The sequence below is a fragment of the Carassius auratus genome, linkage group LG30F, assembly GCF_003368295.1.
Source record: "Carassius auratus strain Wakin linkage group LG30F, ASM336829v1, whole genome shotgun sequence".
NCBI classification, from domain to species: Eukaryota; Metazoa; Chordata; class Actinopteri; order Cypriniformes; family Cyprinidae; genus Carassius; species Carassius auratus.
In genome coordinates, this window is record NC_039294.1 from 2,989,119 (window position 1) to 3,003,662 (window position 14,544).

General features: G+C 36.4%; 1 protein-coding gene across 3 annotated transcripts in view; it reads left to right on the plus strand.

Annotated features, from left to right (window-relative positions):
- LOC113068052 (peripheral-type benzodiazepine receptor-associated protein 1-like) overlaps window positions 1-13,352 on the plus strand; it is a 32,060-nt gene extending 18,708 nt beyond the window's left edge. For all 3 annotated transcript variants that reach the window (XM_026240621.1, XM_026240619.1, XM_026240620.1), the window contains 9 exons: window positions 1,999-2,095; window positions 5,157-5,287; window positions 5,842-6,010; window positions 7,316-7,384; window positions 8,268-8,321; window positions 9,338-9,441; window positions 9,524-9,595; window positions 11,310-11,429; window positions 12,408-13,352. In XM_026240621.1, the coding sequence (XP_026096406.1) occupies window positions 1,999-2,095; window positions 5,157-5,287; window positions 5,842-6,010; window positions 7,316-7,384; window positions 8,268-8,321; window positions 9,338-9,441; window positions 9,524-9,595; window positions 11,310-11,429; window positions 12,408-12,626 (1,035 nt within the window). In that variant the 3' untranslated portion in view covers window positions 12,627-13,352. The remainder of the gene's footprint in view (window positions 1-1,998; window positions 2,096-5,156; window positions 5,288-5,841; window positions 6,011-7,315; window positions 7,385-8,267; window positions 8,322-9,337; window positions 9,442-9,523; window positions 9,596-11,309; window positions 11,430-12,407) is intronic.
- Window positions 13,353-14,544: the final 1,192 nt, after the last annotated feature.

A 14,544-nucleotide genomic window follows, 5' to 3' on the forward strand; every position in this document is an offset into this window, starting at 1 on the left:
TGCCTGTAACCTTAAAGACCTCACCTAATACGTGGTTCAAGTGTGTTTGATTATTGTTGGAACTAAAATCTACAGAAAAGAGGACCTCAAGGGTCAATGTTGAGAACCCCTGGCTTAATGTGTATTGTTGGAATTAATGATGATTGTCTTAAGGAACTGAGCAATTCAGGTTACAGTTTTTATTACTTAGTTATTCCCACCTCTGCATGTACCTAACATTTATTTACCACATACTGTGGCTACTCTGCCATATGGGATTCCACCAAGTGCTCAATGACTCTCCAACTCTAATTTTACTGTGGAAACAAAAGGTTTAAGCCTGTACATCTCGCTTCTTGTGTACCCTACACCCTTTCTCTCAGTCTCTAGTCAAGGCATCTTCGTATTTGTAGTTGCATAGCTGGCAGCACTGCTCTATGCATTTGTCCTACATCTTATTCTTCCCAGTGTTGGACATTGATGTTCTAAGACTGTGGCTGTACATTATCGCTCAATAGGTTTTCTTGCTCTGTTGCATCTCCTTACCTTGACACAAATGGGATGCTTCTTGACCCACATATTGTCAAGGTTGTCCAGAGACTGCTTGAGCAGTAGAGACTGGACCACACCGAAGTGCTGTATGAAACTGTATGTTGTGCTTGCACAGGGATCTCCTCTGTTCCCATAATTGCACTGTTGCAAAGAAGAACAACCCCAAGTGCTGCTTATGTTGATCTGGAATCAGACGTCGCTTGAGCAGTGGCTTTTTTGACTTGTGTGTGTGTTTCAGGGCTCCAGGCTAATTGCTAATTCAGTACAAAAGAGCTTGCAACAGTGATTTCAAATCTATTTGCATTTAGCCTAAGATGTCAGAACTTAATGTGCATATACTGTACCCTAGGAAGGTGCATAAACACAGATATTAATGTCTGGCCAATGCAATCGCAGTTGATTGTACATAGAAGCTCTTGAATATAGTTATTAGGTAGCAAGCTAAGCAAAATAGACTGCACACAGGAACATTGTGTACAGGAAATTTTCCAAATGCTAGCTTGGCAATTTATTTAAAGTTTTAGTTCACCCAAAAAGTAAAATTTGTCCATGTTCTACTCACCCTCGAAGCATCCTAGGTGTATGTGACTTTCTTCTTTTAAAATAATCCATTCTGAGTTATATTAAAAATTTTCCTTGCTCTTCCAAGACTTCCAAGATGGGGGTAATCGGGTGTTTGTTGTCAACAGTTCAGAAGACATTAAATAAAGTGCACACATCTGTAATATAACGTCCCTCACACGGCTCCTGGGGTGAATAAAGGCCCCCTGTAGCTAATCCATGTATTTTTGTAAGATAAATATCCAGATTTCAAATGTAAAAAAAACACTTTTTTTCCTAACATTTCCTGACTGTGGGACGCAGAGATGTTTTTTTTTTTTTTTTTTTTTTTTACAACGATTGGATTATTCTGAAAGAAGAAAGTCATATACACCTAGGATGCTTCAAGGGTGAGTAGAAAATGGAAAAATGTTCATTCTTGGGTGAACCTACCCTTTAATATAGACTGTTCTGATTCTGTAATTTGTCAAAATTACAAAATGTTTTAACAGAAGCAAGTGGCTCCTAAGCGATTGGTCTAGTCTGGGGCCCCTAGTGTCCATTAGTGGTATTACATGCAGATTGTGTGATGTTACAGTTGTACATTAACATGTTAAATTAGGGAACACTATTCACTATTAATTTGTTGCTTATTAGCCTGCATTTTACTTACATATTCACTGTTTATTACTATTTATAAAGGACATATTAATGCCTTATTTTGCATGACAATATTCTAGTTCCCTTAATCCTAAACATACCTACTAGAAACAACTACCTTGCTTACTATCCGTAAGCAGCGAATTAGACGTTTTCTGAGGGAAAACTCTTTGGTTAATAGTGAATACATGTTCACTAATCTGAAGAGCTTGCCATGATGCTGTTTCGCACGTGACATTATCTAACTGTTTGTTTCTCTCAAACCAGGAGGCAGGTGGAAGAGAAGCATCGTTGGGAGATCCAGGTGCAATGTGGTGCGATGTCACTCCAAAATCGCCACGGTCTGAAATTAGACTACATAGAGGTGAGAATCTCTCACTTCTCTCTCTCTCTCTAAATGTGAACAGTGTTTAGCTCTTATTTAGATCACATCCTTTTCTCTCTTTCTCGTTTATCCATTTGAGAGTCCTGTCCACCCACTGAACTTTAAACTAGCCTTAACTGTTCTTCTGCAAACTTAGTTTCAGCCAAAGCAACACATGTATCTAGCCTAGTCTAACTGCTTTTTCTGAGAGTTAGTTACATAATAAAACCTGTGACACAATGTATTAAAGTTTGGCATGTTATACATTCAGAACTAGCTTGTTGAGGAGTGCTGTTACTTTTCTAAGTGATCAGACATGTAATTAATTTAACTGAAAGCCCATAGATTTGCATTTATGGACAGTCAAGTAATATAAAGTATTATGAAGTCACCACAGAAATTTGACCACATCCCAGAATACCTACACTTTGTAGCCTAGAACTTTTACAATTAAAAAGATAATTTGTATATTTTTTAATCGTTTTTGTCTTTGAGGACAAGATGGTTTTCCGAAAGGTAGCCCCTTTTTCTGTATATTTGCACTCAAATATGACCCACAGAGGTAGGTCAAGTTGCTCTGCACTTGATTGTTGCTACAGATGGTCTTGATCCTCACTAATGAGATTAGCACATCTCACTGCTGGAGCTTAACACAAAAATGACAGACACCTGTTAGCACTACTGATTATACATCTCTGTTTTACACTATAGTCCTCATCCAGTCCATCTAGAAACAGGAAATTGATCCTGATGACTTCAGAGTGCTGACCTTTGACCTGATGACCCTGACAGATGTTTGAGCGTTGCTTTCAGACTGCAGTGTACAGCAGAGTTATCTTTCATGCAAATCCAATAAATAGCACAGGAAAATTATAGATTATGTAAAATTATGTAACTTCATCTGTGCAGTTGCATTGACTTATTTAGTAGACACTTTTATCCATTTCTGGCTTACAGTGATGCATTTTTATCAGTTCATATAGTAATTGATTTCTCAGCACAGTTGCTTAATTGTGAGACATGGTGATTTTTAACACATTATGGGAAATATTAGCATGACCAATCAACACTGAGAACCAGAAGTGGGTTGATTTTATTAAATATAATATTGATTTGTTTATATTGTTTGGGTTTACATTTGTGTGTGTTTGTCTCTTCCTGTCATTCTCGCTCTGTACAGATGAATCGTGAGCGCACGTTTCTGTAGCCACTCACGGCGGATTAGGATCAGGAGGTTTTAGTTTGATTACCTCACTTAAGGACACGCCTGGGCCGCACCATTATGCTTTTCAGGCGGGGGAGACCTCAAACATTAGTTTACTGATTGTAACATTTCACATTCGTCATGGAACGTTGCATTGAATGTAACATAACTTTACACAATTCCACCTTCAGCTTTTCAAAATGTGATACAGGTAGGGCTGTGAATCTTTGGCAAGGCAGCGATTCGATTCGATTACGATTACGATTCATAGGTTTTCGATTCGATTCAAGAACGATTTTTGCAAATTATAACGATTCGATTCTGCATTCTTTAAGTGCATTCACAGGATTATTTAAATACTTCTACTAAATTCTTTAAATGCTTAGTCAGGGGGCAAATTACAGTAGCATTTATGTTTAGAGAACCATAGGTTAGAAAAAAAAAACTTTTGTCCTTTGTTAAATGCTAGTTTAATGATGCGACATGATGGCATACGTAAAAATGTATGTAAGCCAAGTTTTAAAAAAAGAGCTTAAAGAGTATTATGTATAAGTTAACATTTTGTCACACCAGGGGCGTAGCCATAATTTCAGAAGTGACAGAAATGTCAAATACAATCATTTTATGTATGTAGCCTATATAATAATAATAATAATTATTATTATTATTATTTTTTTATTTTATTTTTTTTTTACAAGGAATTATCTTCTTTTTTAATTACTTTTAATTAGCTGTAATAAATCAAATACACTGCTGGACAATAATCAATCATTTGTAATCGATATTTTTTTCCTAATGGCAATTTTATGATTGTTTTATATACTAGGCTACATTTAATTAGCAATTTTTTTAATTTTCTGCACAGAATAAGGTAGAAAATATACTTTATAGTTTATGTACTGTAATAAATGTCAATTAGCACTGCATCATTCATAAATTGTTTGTGGGTTTTTTTTTTAGTTTCATCAGTTCATTCTGCTTTTATTCAGTTTAGCTGCAGATATAGCCTGGCACGTCTCTCTTTCAGTGTGAAATCGTCTTCATCTCTATTTAACTTTTCCTCTCCATCAGCGAATGATTCTGAGAGAAAACACGCCAGATGTCTGTTTGCTAATGAAACAAACGCTACTTTGATGCATCTGATTATCAGATAAATCTCGCGCTCTTATTTCAAGGTCGTTGTTAATGCTGTGGTTAATTTTAAAAGTTTCCTTCGTATATTCGGTTCATCCGCATTGTTTAAAAACATTTATCATTCAATGAATCTGTGCGTTTGATTTAGACACTTACATTTCTGCTCCGTCCATGCAATAAATACAGCTGTCGACGGCTCCGGTAACTCCGTCGGTAAGATGCAGAGAGCCATTGACAAACTACAGAAAAATAAAACTAATTCACGTTAGCATTACTGGCCACGAGTCCTATAGATCACACGTCAGCTGCGTCAGAGACGAACGGAGCGCGAGCGCAATCCTGCGACAGTCACAGGCGTTAAACAGTGGAGCGCGTGAAGGACAGATAAGAGGCACGATTCACGAACACTCTTCAATGTCTCCATTAATTAGTGTGTGTAGTAATTTACATTTTGAAAGCATTGAATCGCTATAGAAATCGCGATTCATTCGAATCTTAGCATTTTGAATCGATTACTATCCAAGATCGGCGATTCACGATTCAAAAATCATGTTTCAAGATCGATGCATATGAATCGATAGGGTTTGTAATCGATGCATCGAGAAAACGAGTGAATCGTTACACCCATAGATACAGGCATGACATGTCCAGATTACCCACCAATGTGTAAGTCTCATAATATATCCTGTGAAATAATTTTGCGTTTGCTCTTTGGTGTTGCAGAGCCCAGAGCATCTGGAGAAAATGAGGTGAGAGTCTTCGTTGCCCTCTTCCCATATGATCCTGCAGTCATGTCCCCCAATCCTGATGCTGCTGAAGAAGAGCTTCCCTTTAAAGAAGGACAGATTATCAAGGTATGACTCTTAACCCTATAAATAGCAACATATATAATAATAGTAGACATGGAACAGTTTATATTAAGTTTGCATATACTGTATGTTTTGAGACATATTAGATACATTGCTTTTATGGCTCATATAGTCCGATAGTCTGAGGACAAACAGTGTGATATTCTGAGGCATCTATTGTAACTCAATGAGATCTTTATACTGTAACAGTATAGTAGATACTTGCATAAAATGATATAAATATCAGTCATCACTCTGTTATATTAAGATGAGATTTAAATGATCCAAACACATAATACAATGATGCTTGGGAGATGTTCTACAAAAGCCTGAGGATCAGATTTGATACATTTTAACGTGGATTAAAAAAATGAAGATAATCAAATAAATCTAAGATGCAACAGTCCAGTAGGTCTTCATCTTGAAATATTACTAATAATATAAAAGTTATGGAGTAATGCCCACAAAACCTTATTGCTCTCATTATAGATGTCAAAAAATATCTCTTTGCTCTTTCACAGTTCCTGTAGAAAGTTGATTGCAGTGTTTGTTCTCTGCAGGTTTATGGGGACAAGGATGCGGATGGTTTCTTCCGGGGCGAGGCGGGTGGCCGTCGTGGCTATGTGCCGTGTAACATGGTTTCAGAGATCCAGGTTGATGATGAGGAGACCAGAGACCAGCTCCTGAAGCAGGGCTTCCTCTCCACAGAGACCTCATTGGAAAAGATAGGTGCGTTCATCAGCGCATGCATCAGATTCACACATCTACACCTCAATGTCAGCTTTCACACCAACAGATGCCATGTTTGACAAAATATCTGTGTGTGGAGATCTTATTTGATTCCTGCTAGCGTTAATCTCTATATAGATCAGCTGTAATCATTACAACTCATTAGCATAATGTCACTGCTTGGCTTCACACCAGGATCTTAAAGTGCTGTCATTTTAGCACAGCTGGAATCACACTTGCAGACGCGAGATTTAAAATAGGCTTCAAGCTAAAAACTGTGAGGACCTTAAAGGTTCTTGAAGTGATGGTGGTGATATGTGGTGCTTTATTATGTAATCTATTAAGATACATGAAGTAGTCTTTATCTCATTTAAGGCGAGATGCTAAACGTAATACCATTGCTTTTTGAGATTTTGGTTGCATAACATGACTTCTTTCAGACACCTCATCTATTTCATCTTTATGGGCTGTTTTCTTTTCTCCACTTCAGCAGCACATGCATACACCAAACTTCACAGTTTTATTCTTATCTATCTTATCTAGGTATTTACAGGGGATTTGTTAAAACATTATTCACCTGATTTATATAAAATGAGATCTTTTTCTCCAAACATGGTGACAATGTATGTTTTTCTGGCAGAGTGATACAAAGAGATATCAAGAATCTCCTCTGTTAAGAACGTAAAAATGTCAGCAAAATGTGGCAAGAATTTGGAATTCAGATTCCTGTTCTGTTCTTTTTCCGTGTTGTTTATATCTCACAAGATTTTTTAGCGAATTGCAAATTTATCTCACCATTCTGTTTATATTTTGCATTTGCATTTTGCATCTTTTTTTTTTCTTGCCACTGCGAGATAATATCTCATGATTCATGATTGTTTTTTTCAGCATTATGAAAGAAAAGTCTAAATTGTGAGAGAAAAAGTCACAATTATTTAATTTTTTTAACCCATGGCCGAAACAAGCTTTGACTGGTTTATGTTTCCCAGTCTATGTTTCATTCCAGATCTCAAAGCTTTGCCGGTTTTACATTAGTGCCAAAGTGCTGTTGTTGTGCTGTGTTTTTGTGGTCACTGTAAGCCGTTCAAAGAGCGACAGAGGATCTTGTTTCCCAGAATGCTTTGCTGCAGTGGTGGATCAGTTCTTTCTTTCTCACTGCTGTTCCTCATTGCTGATGCTTATTCTTATTCTTGTTTTCAGCTTGATGCTTGTTTGTGAGGTTTTGCTTTTCTTTTGGCTTCTCATTCATTCTTGTCTGCTACTTGTCTTTTTTTCCCCCTCGTATCCTGTTTAAATTTCATAAAGACGCCCGCTCACATGCACAGCTTCCACGCCGCCCCGCTGCACCGCCGAAACCTAGACGCTCCAAGAAAGGTGTGTGTCAGCGCTCGATGTCTCCTCCTGCTCTCTGAGATTTGGTTTGCTGAATTCACTCCCATCAGCTTTCTGCTTCTGCTTCAGGAACTCTGACCAAAGGGGGAGACCAACATTTGATGTTCTTAGTCTCTCTGGTTTAGTTCTCAACCACAGTCAGCATCAAATTAAAACTAACCTTTTTTTCTTTACCAAATAAATGTTCCTGGTCTTATTGTGCATGATTCATTGATTTATTTATTAAAGATTCCTGAAAAAAAATTATCAAAGGTTCCAAAAAATATTAAGCAGCACTTTCCAGTTTCCAGCACTGATAATAAATCATCATATCAGAATGATTTCTGAAGATCATGTGACACTGAAGACTGGAGGAATAATGCTGAAATAATTCAGCTTTGCATCACAGGAATAAATCACAGTTGAATGTATTTTAAAATAAAAAAACGTTATTTTACATCATAATGATATTTCACAATATACATTTTTTCCTGTGTTTTTGGTCAAATAAATGCAGCCTTGATGAGCAGAAGAAACTCTTGTAAAAAACATAAAACATTGTTCTGATCCCAAACTTTTGAGCGGTAGTGTGTAGAAACATGTTTTTGTATTAAGTGAGAGTGCCTCAGATGCTGTCAAACTTAAACCTGGAATGATTCCTGGAGTGTTTTCTAATGTTTGGGCTCACAGCCCCCTTTGGTCAACTCACCATCAGTGTGTGTGTGTGTGGCTCATAACCACTTCACTCATATTCTCAAAGCGATGTGGCTCATTTTGTTTAGTTCAAGTTTTCTTTTTCCCCGTGAGCCCGAGTGTCAATCAAGGTCAGGCAGCCAATCAGATTGTGTCTAACCCTTCCCTCCCCGCCCACTTCTGTCCTTTCCAGTGGAGTCGGCTGCGGTGTTGGACGACACGTCCGCTATGGACTCCTCCAGTCAAGGTTTGATCTCCTCCTGTCCCGTCCTGCGGTTCTCTCTCATGTTTTCTAGCCTCATGTGACTGACAGTTTAACTGCATGCTGATGTACTGATGCAGCGCTGCATGCTGTTACCATGGAGACCTGCATCCACTCGCCCTCATCTCTGAACTAACCACTAATGATCTTTCAGTCTCTCATTGGACAGCTGAGCTCATGTCTTCTGTGATTTGCTTCACTCTGCATGTGATTTCTGTGTGTTTCTCTTGAAGAGTGTTCAGTGTTTATCATGCATGAAGTTTTTTTAAACACAAATGCAGAAAGAGTTGTACATAATTCACATACATTCTTGATAGAGATAGACTGAGTTTCATTCTCTGACACTACTTCTGTTACTGTACACACATCAACCTTTTAATCAGCTGTTTAATTAACTTCCTTGGCTAAACTGTTTTCAAACTAGAATTAAGAAAATTAAGAAATTAAGCTTACACAGCCTGAAGTTTAGTGTTCATAAGCGTGCATAAGGGCATGTATCTGTCTTACAGTTATGATGTGGAATATTAGTTCAGTTTAAACCAGCTGTTTACATTTTCTTTATATTGTGTAATTAATCACTGTGATGCAAGTTTATGAGATTATCAAATTCTACTTGAAAAAAAAAAAGGGCATTTTTGCAGATTGTTTTTCTAACCGTATAGTTCACAGCAAACAAATCAATTAATTGAAACATGCAAGTTCATAAAATCTGCAAATATTAACATGGTTGTAAATAATGCATAAAATGCTAGAATACATCTGAAGTAGTTTTTACTGTCAACCATCACAGTAGATTATGATCTAATTGTCATTTCATGTTTTGAGGTCGTTTCCTTCATATTCAAGCTCAAATCATCACCTGATAAACCCATAATAGAGATTTCAGACATATATCAAATGTTCCATTTCAGATACATATGTATTTTCTGGCATTTCTGTCCCTTTCTGTGTCATTTTCACCCACTGCATCTTTAAAGACGCTCATTGTGTTTGACTTGCAGACCTTAGTCGCTCGGCGGGTCCGATGGGGAGCTCCAGACCTCGCAGGATGGTGGCCATCTTTGACTACGACCCGAGAGAGAGCTCTCCAAATGCAGACATAGAGGTGACCATATTACTGTGACAAAAAAACTCCTTATGCTAGTAAACGGTCTAAAGCATGAGATTTTAATATACTGTTTGTCCAGGCTGAACTGACCTTCAGCGCAGGCGACGTTATCTATGTGTTCGGTGACATGGACGATGACGGCTTCTACTATGTGAGTTTCTTTCGTACCCGTTTCTCTCTCTGTCTGTTAGTGTATTCATAATAAATAGGAGTTTTGTGCAATCACACATTTGTGGCCATGCTACCTTTGAACTTATTTCCAAAGTGAATAATAAAAGTTGTTAATTATTTAATAACAGTATTTCGATGCTGAGCAGATCTGTCAGAGCCAGTGTTGGGGGCAATGCATTACAAGTAACGTAATCAGATTACATTTTCTCAAAAGTAACATATTACAGGGTTCCTATGCTTTTGGTAAAATATGGAATTTGATTTAAGTAATTTCCAGGTCTGGAGGAATATGGAAAAATATTAGCTTTTCTAGACTTTTGCCCCCAATTAGAAATAAAAAAATTTTTTTTTTATAATAGAAAATCAAGAATTTAATAAAAATAAGTTTATTATAAAATAAGTGTTTCCATGTTAGCTGTTTAATGATTGTCAAACACGACTGAATTAATTCAAGGTGCACTTTTAATTATGCAAAATGGTTTGGGCTTCTTCTAATGATATTTGTAGCACCGTATAACGGTCTTGAGGACCTTTGCAAAAATTAAAAATATACAGACGTTTATGTGTGTACAAGAAACCAAGAAACTTAGCGTATAGGACAATGCACACTGAGCCACCTATTGTGACATCAGAGGATGTGCTAATTCGGACATATTAGAGCTACAACTATAAGGAAAGCCGAATTTTGAGCAAGTAGATCTCTATTAATTCAAGTGCATCCATGCTTTCACTTTATTTATAGTAAGATGGTAGTGATGCACAAAAAAATAGGTTAAATAAAACTAGAAATTGTAATGCGTAAGCATGTGAAAAATTCCCATGCACATGTGAATAGTTTGCAAAGGCACAAAAAGTTTATTGTGTGGATGCAAAAGACACTTAGAGAAAATCACTGTAAAAAACCCTGAAAAAATTTAAATATTGACAGATGACTTTGTATATACGATGAGTCCAATGATTAATTGCATCTAAAAATAAAAGTTTTTGTTTACATATGTGTGTGCTTTTTGTATTTATTATTTATATATATAAAGACACATATGTATTTATGTGTATATATTCCTATAAATTCTATCATATAAATATATTCAATATATAAACATGACATATTTTTCTTAAATATATACATGCATGTGTTTGTATTTATATAAACATAATAAATATACACAGTACACACACACATATATTATACAAACAAAAACTTTTACTTTAGATTAATCGCGATTAGTCGTTTGACAGCACTAATATATACCAAATATAAAACTGAAAAAGTGATATGACCATTTATGTTAAATATAGTCTGAAAATCTACTGAGAGGTTTGGAAATTTGAGTCTGGAAAAGTGTGGAATTTTTTTTAATGGAAAATGTGTAGGAACCTTAATATTACTTTTAAATTTAAAATGAAATTACTTACATATTTAAATGTTGTCATTCCAAACCCATTATTATTATATAATGTTTTTCAACATTTTTCTTGTTTACATTTGAAAAAGACGAGTTTTAAAGCTGTTGTTATCTAAGCAATTGTTTTTAAATGGAGGGCAAATGCACATATGTGGATCAGGGGAATAAAAATATATCCCAGAACCTCTCAGTTTTTGTACTTCTGTATTTCTAAACCCTGTGCACCGTCATGAATGACTGAATGACTGAGTAAAGCAGCAGTGCATGATGGGTATGTGTTGTTTTCAGGGGGATCTCAATGGACACAAAGGCCTCGTACCTTCCAACTTCCTGCAAGCTTTTCCAGAGACAGAAGAAGATGCAGCACGGACGGAGAACACAGTGACAGAGAGCCGCAGGGATTCACAGGTGTGTGTGTGTGTGTGTGTTTATTGCATGCATTAATGTTGATCATTGCATGCGTTTTCCATTCTGTTCTGTCCATCAAAGATGAAAAGCAATAGTTTGTCCAGCTGTCTTTTGTTCTGCATGTCGTCTTATGTGTGTTTGTTTTTATTTTTGCATGCTTTTCAGAAGCACAGGAGAGGTGTTCACTTTAAACAGTGACCGTAAGTGTTTCATAGACCTGCAGCAAACCTTCTCTGGCATCTCTAGATAAAATGACTCTGAGTCTGAAGATCAATTATAGAAAACTATAGAAGTACTGGAAAGTTTTAGAGATTCAATCATTTTGAATCCAAAATGCTTGCACCCCAAAAAATATTATTTAAAGAGATAGTTCACCCTTGAAAAATGTTGTTTTGTTTTTGTCATTTTATTTTTGTATTATTTAGATAGTTTCTATTCATATTTTGAATTACCTTTTATTTTAATATTTTCAGGTTTCAATTAATTTTTAATAATTTTACATGCTTCTGTCATTTTTATTTTTTATCATTACTAATATTTGTATTATTTTTCCTAGGATTCATTTATTATTTCAGTTGTAGCTTTTGTTTTATTTTTTATTTATTACCAGTCTGTCCTTTTAGCGCTTTAACAGGATTTGTATTTTTAGGTGAACTGTCCCTTTATTAAACTCATTGTGAAAGCCATGCCTCATAAGTTTGTTTTGTAATGTAAGATTAAGCATTTTATGATCATAAAGTCAGATGTGTGTCAGATGCTCAGATTTGGGACTGCTGCTCGATTTTTTCTTCTGCTACTTTGTATTCCCATTTCGTACATACAGTATTAAATCATTTTAGTCTTTTTATTTTATACTACTATTATACAATTGATTGAACATTAACTCTCTCTTAGCTCTCTTAAAGACTGGACTTTTTTAAATAAGAACTTTAGAATTGTTACCTGTCTACCTTCATCTTTCCTCTGTTTTTCTCCCAGGGGAGTCAGACAGAATCGTCTGAGCGTCTTGATCCTCTGAGCTCCTCTCATCCAGGACTAAACCCTGAGCCGGACTCAGATCAGAAACCGTCCCTGAGCTCGTCTTCACCCGTGACCCCTCCGGCCCCCCAAACCTCCCTGCCTCAGAAGAAGAAGAACGGGTTCTTCTCCAAGGGAAGGAAGCTTTTCAGAAAGCTGGGCTCCAGCAAGAAAGAATAACTGTGAGCCTGAAGATCTGCAGATTGCACTTTTTCTTGTGTGTCGTGATAGTTTAAGTGTGTGTCCATCCAATAGGAGAATCCTTCTCATTCTGTGATTTTTGCCATAATGATGCAGATTTACCAGCGCTTTCGTCTGTCCGACTGTTTCTTCTTTTCAAAAAAAGCTAATAATCGCAATACTTGTGCAAATAGGGAAAGGGTCTGAACCCGTTAAAGCTGTGACTAGAGCTCATGCCTGTTTAAAAGCGATCAAATACTCATTTCAAGAGTAAAAAGATAGCAAAATATTCTAAATAAATGCTCAGCTTTAATATAACAGCATCTAGACATGAATCTGCTAGTGTCTCAAACATCGTCCACTGAAAGGCAGAGCACACTTAGAGGACAGATGTTGAATTCTGGAAAATAAAGCATGAAAATAAAGTGACAAAATAATTTTTTGCACTACATGTAGGGTCCAAGACTGCAGAGCTGTGTTCCTTCACCTGGTGTTATCCAGTTAAAGCTAGAATAATACACCAACTCAAATCATTACACATTCATTCATTCGTTTACACTGGAGAAAATCTGAATGATCGCCGACTGACCGAAAGCTTTTTTATTGTCTATATCACAATATTTCACGGACATTCAGATTATTTGATTAGTAATGTTGTTGTATTGTACTGAAAATAGGGTTTTGTTATATTCTACACACTCCTGTGTGGAAGCCCGTTTCTGCCACTGAATTAAAAAAACAGTTATTGTGACATTTTATTTCACGATTCTGACTTCTTTTCTCACAACTGCGAGTTTACATTTTACAGTTCTGACTTTTTTACCTCAGAATTTTCCAAGATATAAACTTGCAATTTTTAGGTATTAAGTCAGAATTGCAGTATGTCAAATAGAAATTAAGAGAAATAAAGTAAGAATTTTTTTTTTTTTTTTTTTTTGCAATTCTGACTTTTTCCCTTGTAATTGTATGTTTATCTCGCAGTTCTGAATTTCGAGTTCTGCCTTTTCTTACAGTTTATATCTTGCAATTCAGTCTTTATTTACCAAACTCACGACTGCGACTTTACGTCACACAATTCTGACTGTATATCCCAGAAATGTGAGATATAGTCTGAATTACAAATTTATTTCACGCATTTCTGAGAAAAAAAGATCAGAATTGTGAGATAAAAAGTTTATTTATTTATTTGTGTGTGTGTGTGTTGCAGAAAGGGGCTTCCATACCTGATGCTCATTTAGGCAATCGATTGCATTCTTATGCATTTTTTTTTTTCATATAATTGAAGATTATGCTTGCATTTATTCCAATAGCAACAATACATATTTACTATCATTTCCCACTTTTTGATTTAAGTCGTTTGCATGCTAAAACATTATATTGAACCGGAAAATGTTGATCGTTCTTTGTAAATGTAATATTGTGCATCTGATGATGCACTGAAGCTTTTATTGTTCGTAATGAACTTTGTATTTAATTCTGCTTCACCTTTTCTCAAACTCGCCGACCTGGATCTCACTTTACAATAGTGACATTAATAATTCACGAAACAGAGAAACGTTGGCTTCTTTCTGCATGAGCTCTGTCTTCACTCTTCTTGCTTAGTTCCTGATTTCTTTTCCTCCGTTTTAGGAGCGTCGTAATACAGACACAGCATGTGAGCGTAACACCACAAACCCTTCAACTTCACATTGCAGTATAATGCGTTTGTTTTTCTAGCGCCATCTGCTGGTTCTTGCTAACATGAAATCATTTCTCAGGTCGAAGCGCTCATCAGTTTCGCGTCTTAAGTCAGCTCTTGCTCTTCTCAGGCAAGGCTGTCCAAACCACACGATCTTGCCAAAGCTTGAAGTGCTCTGCACGTCACCACAGCGACCAATCACAGAACGCCAGGCATTTACAGGGGCGGAGCTAGAACCCA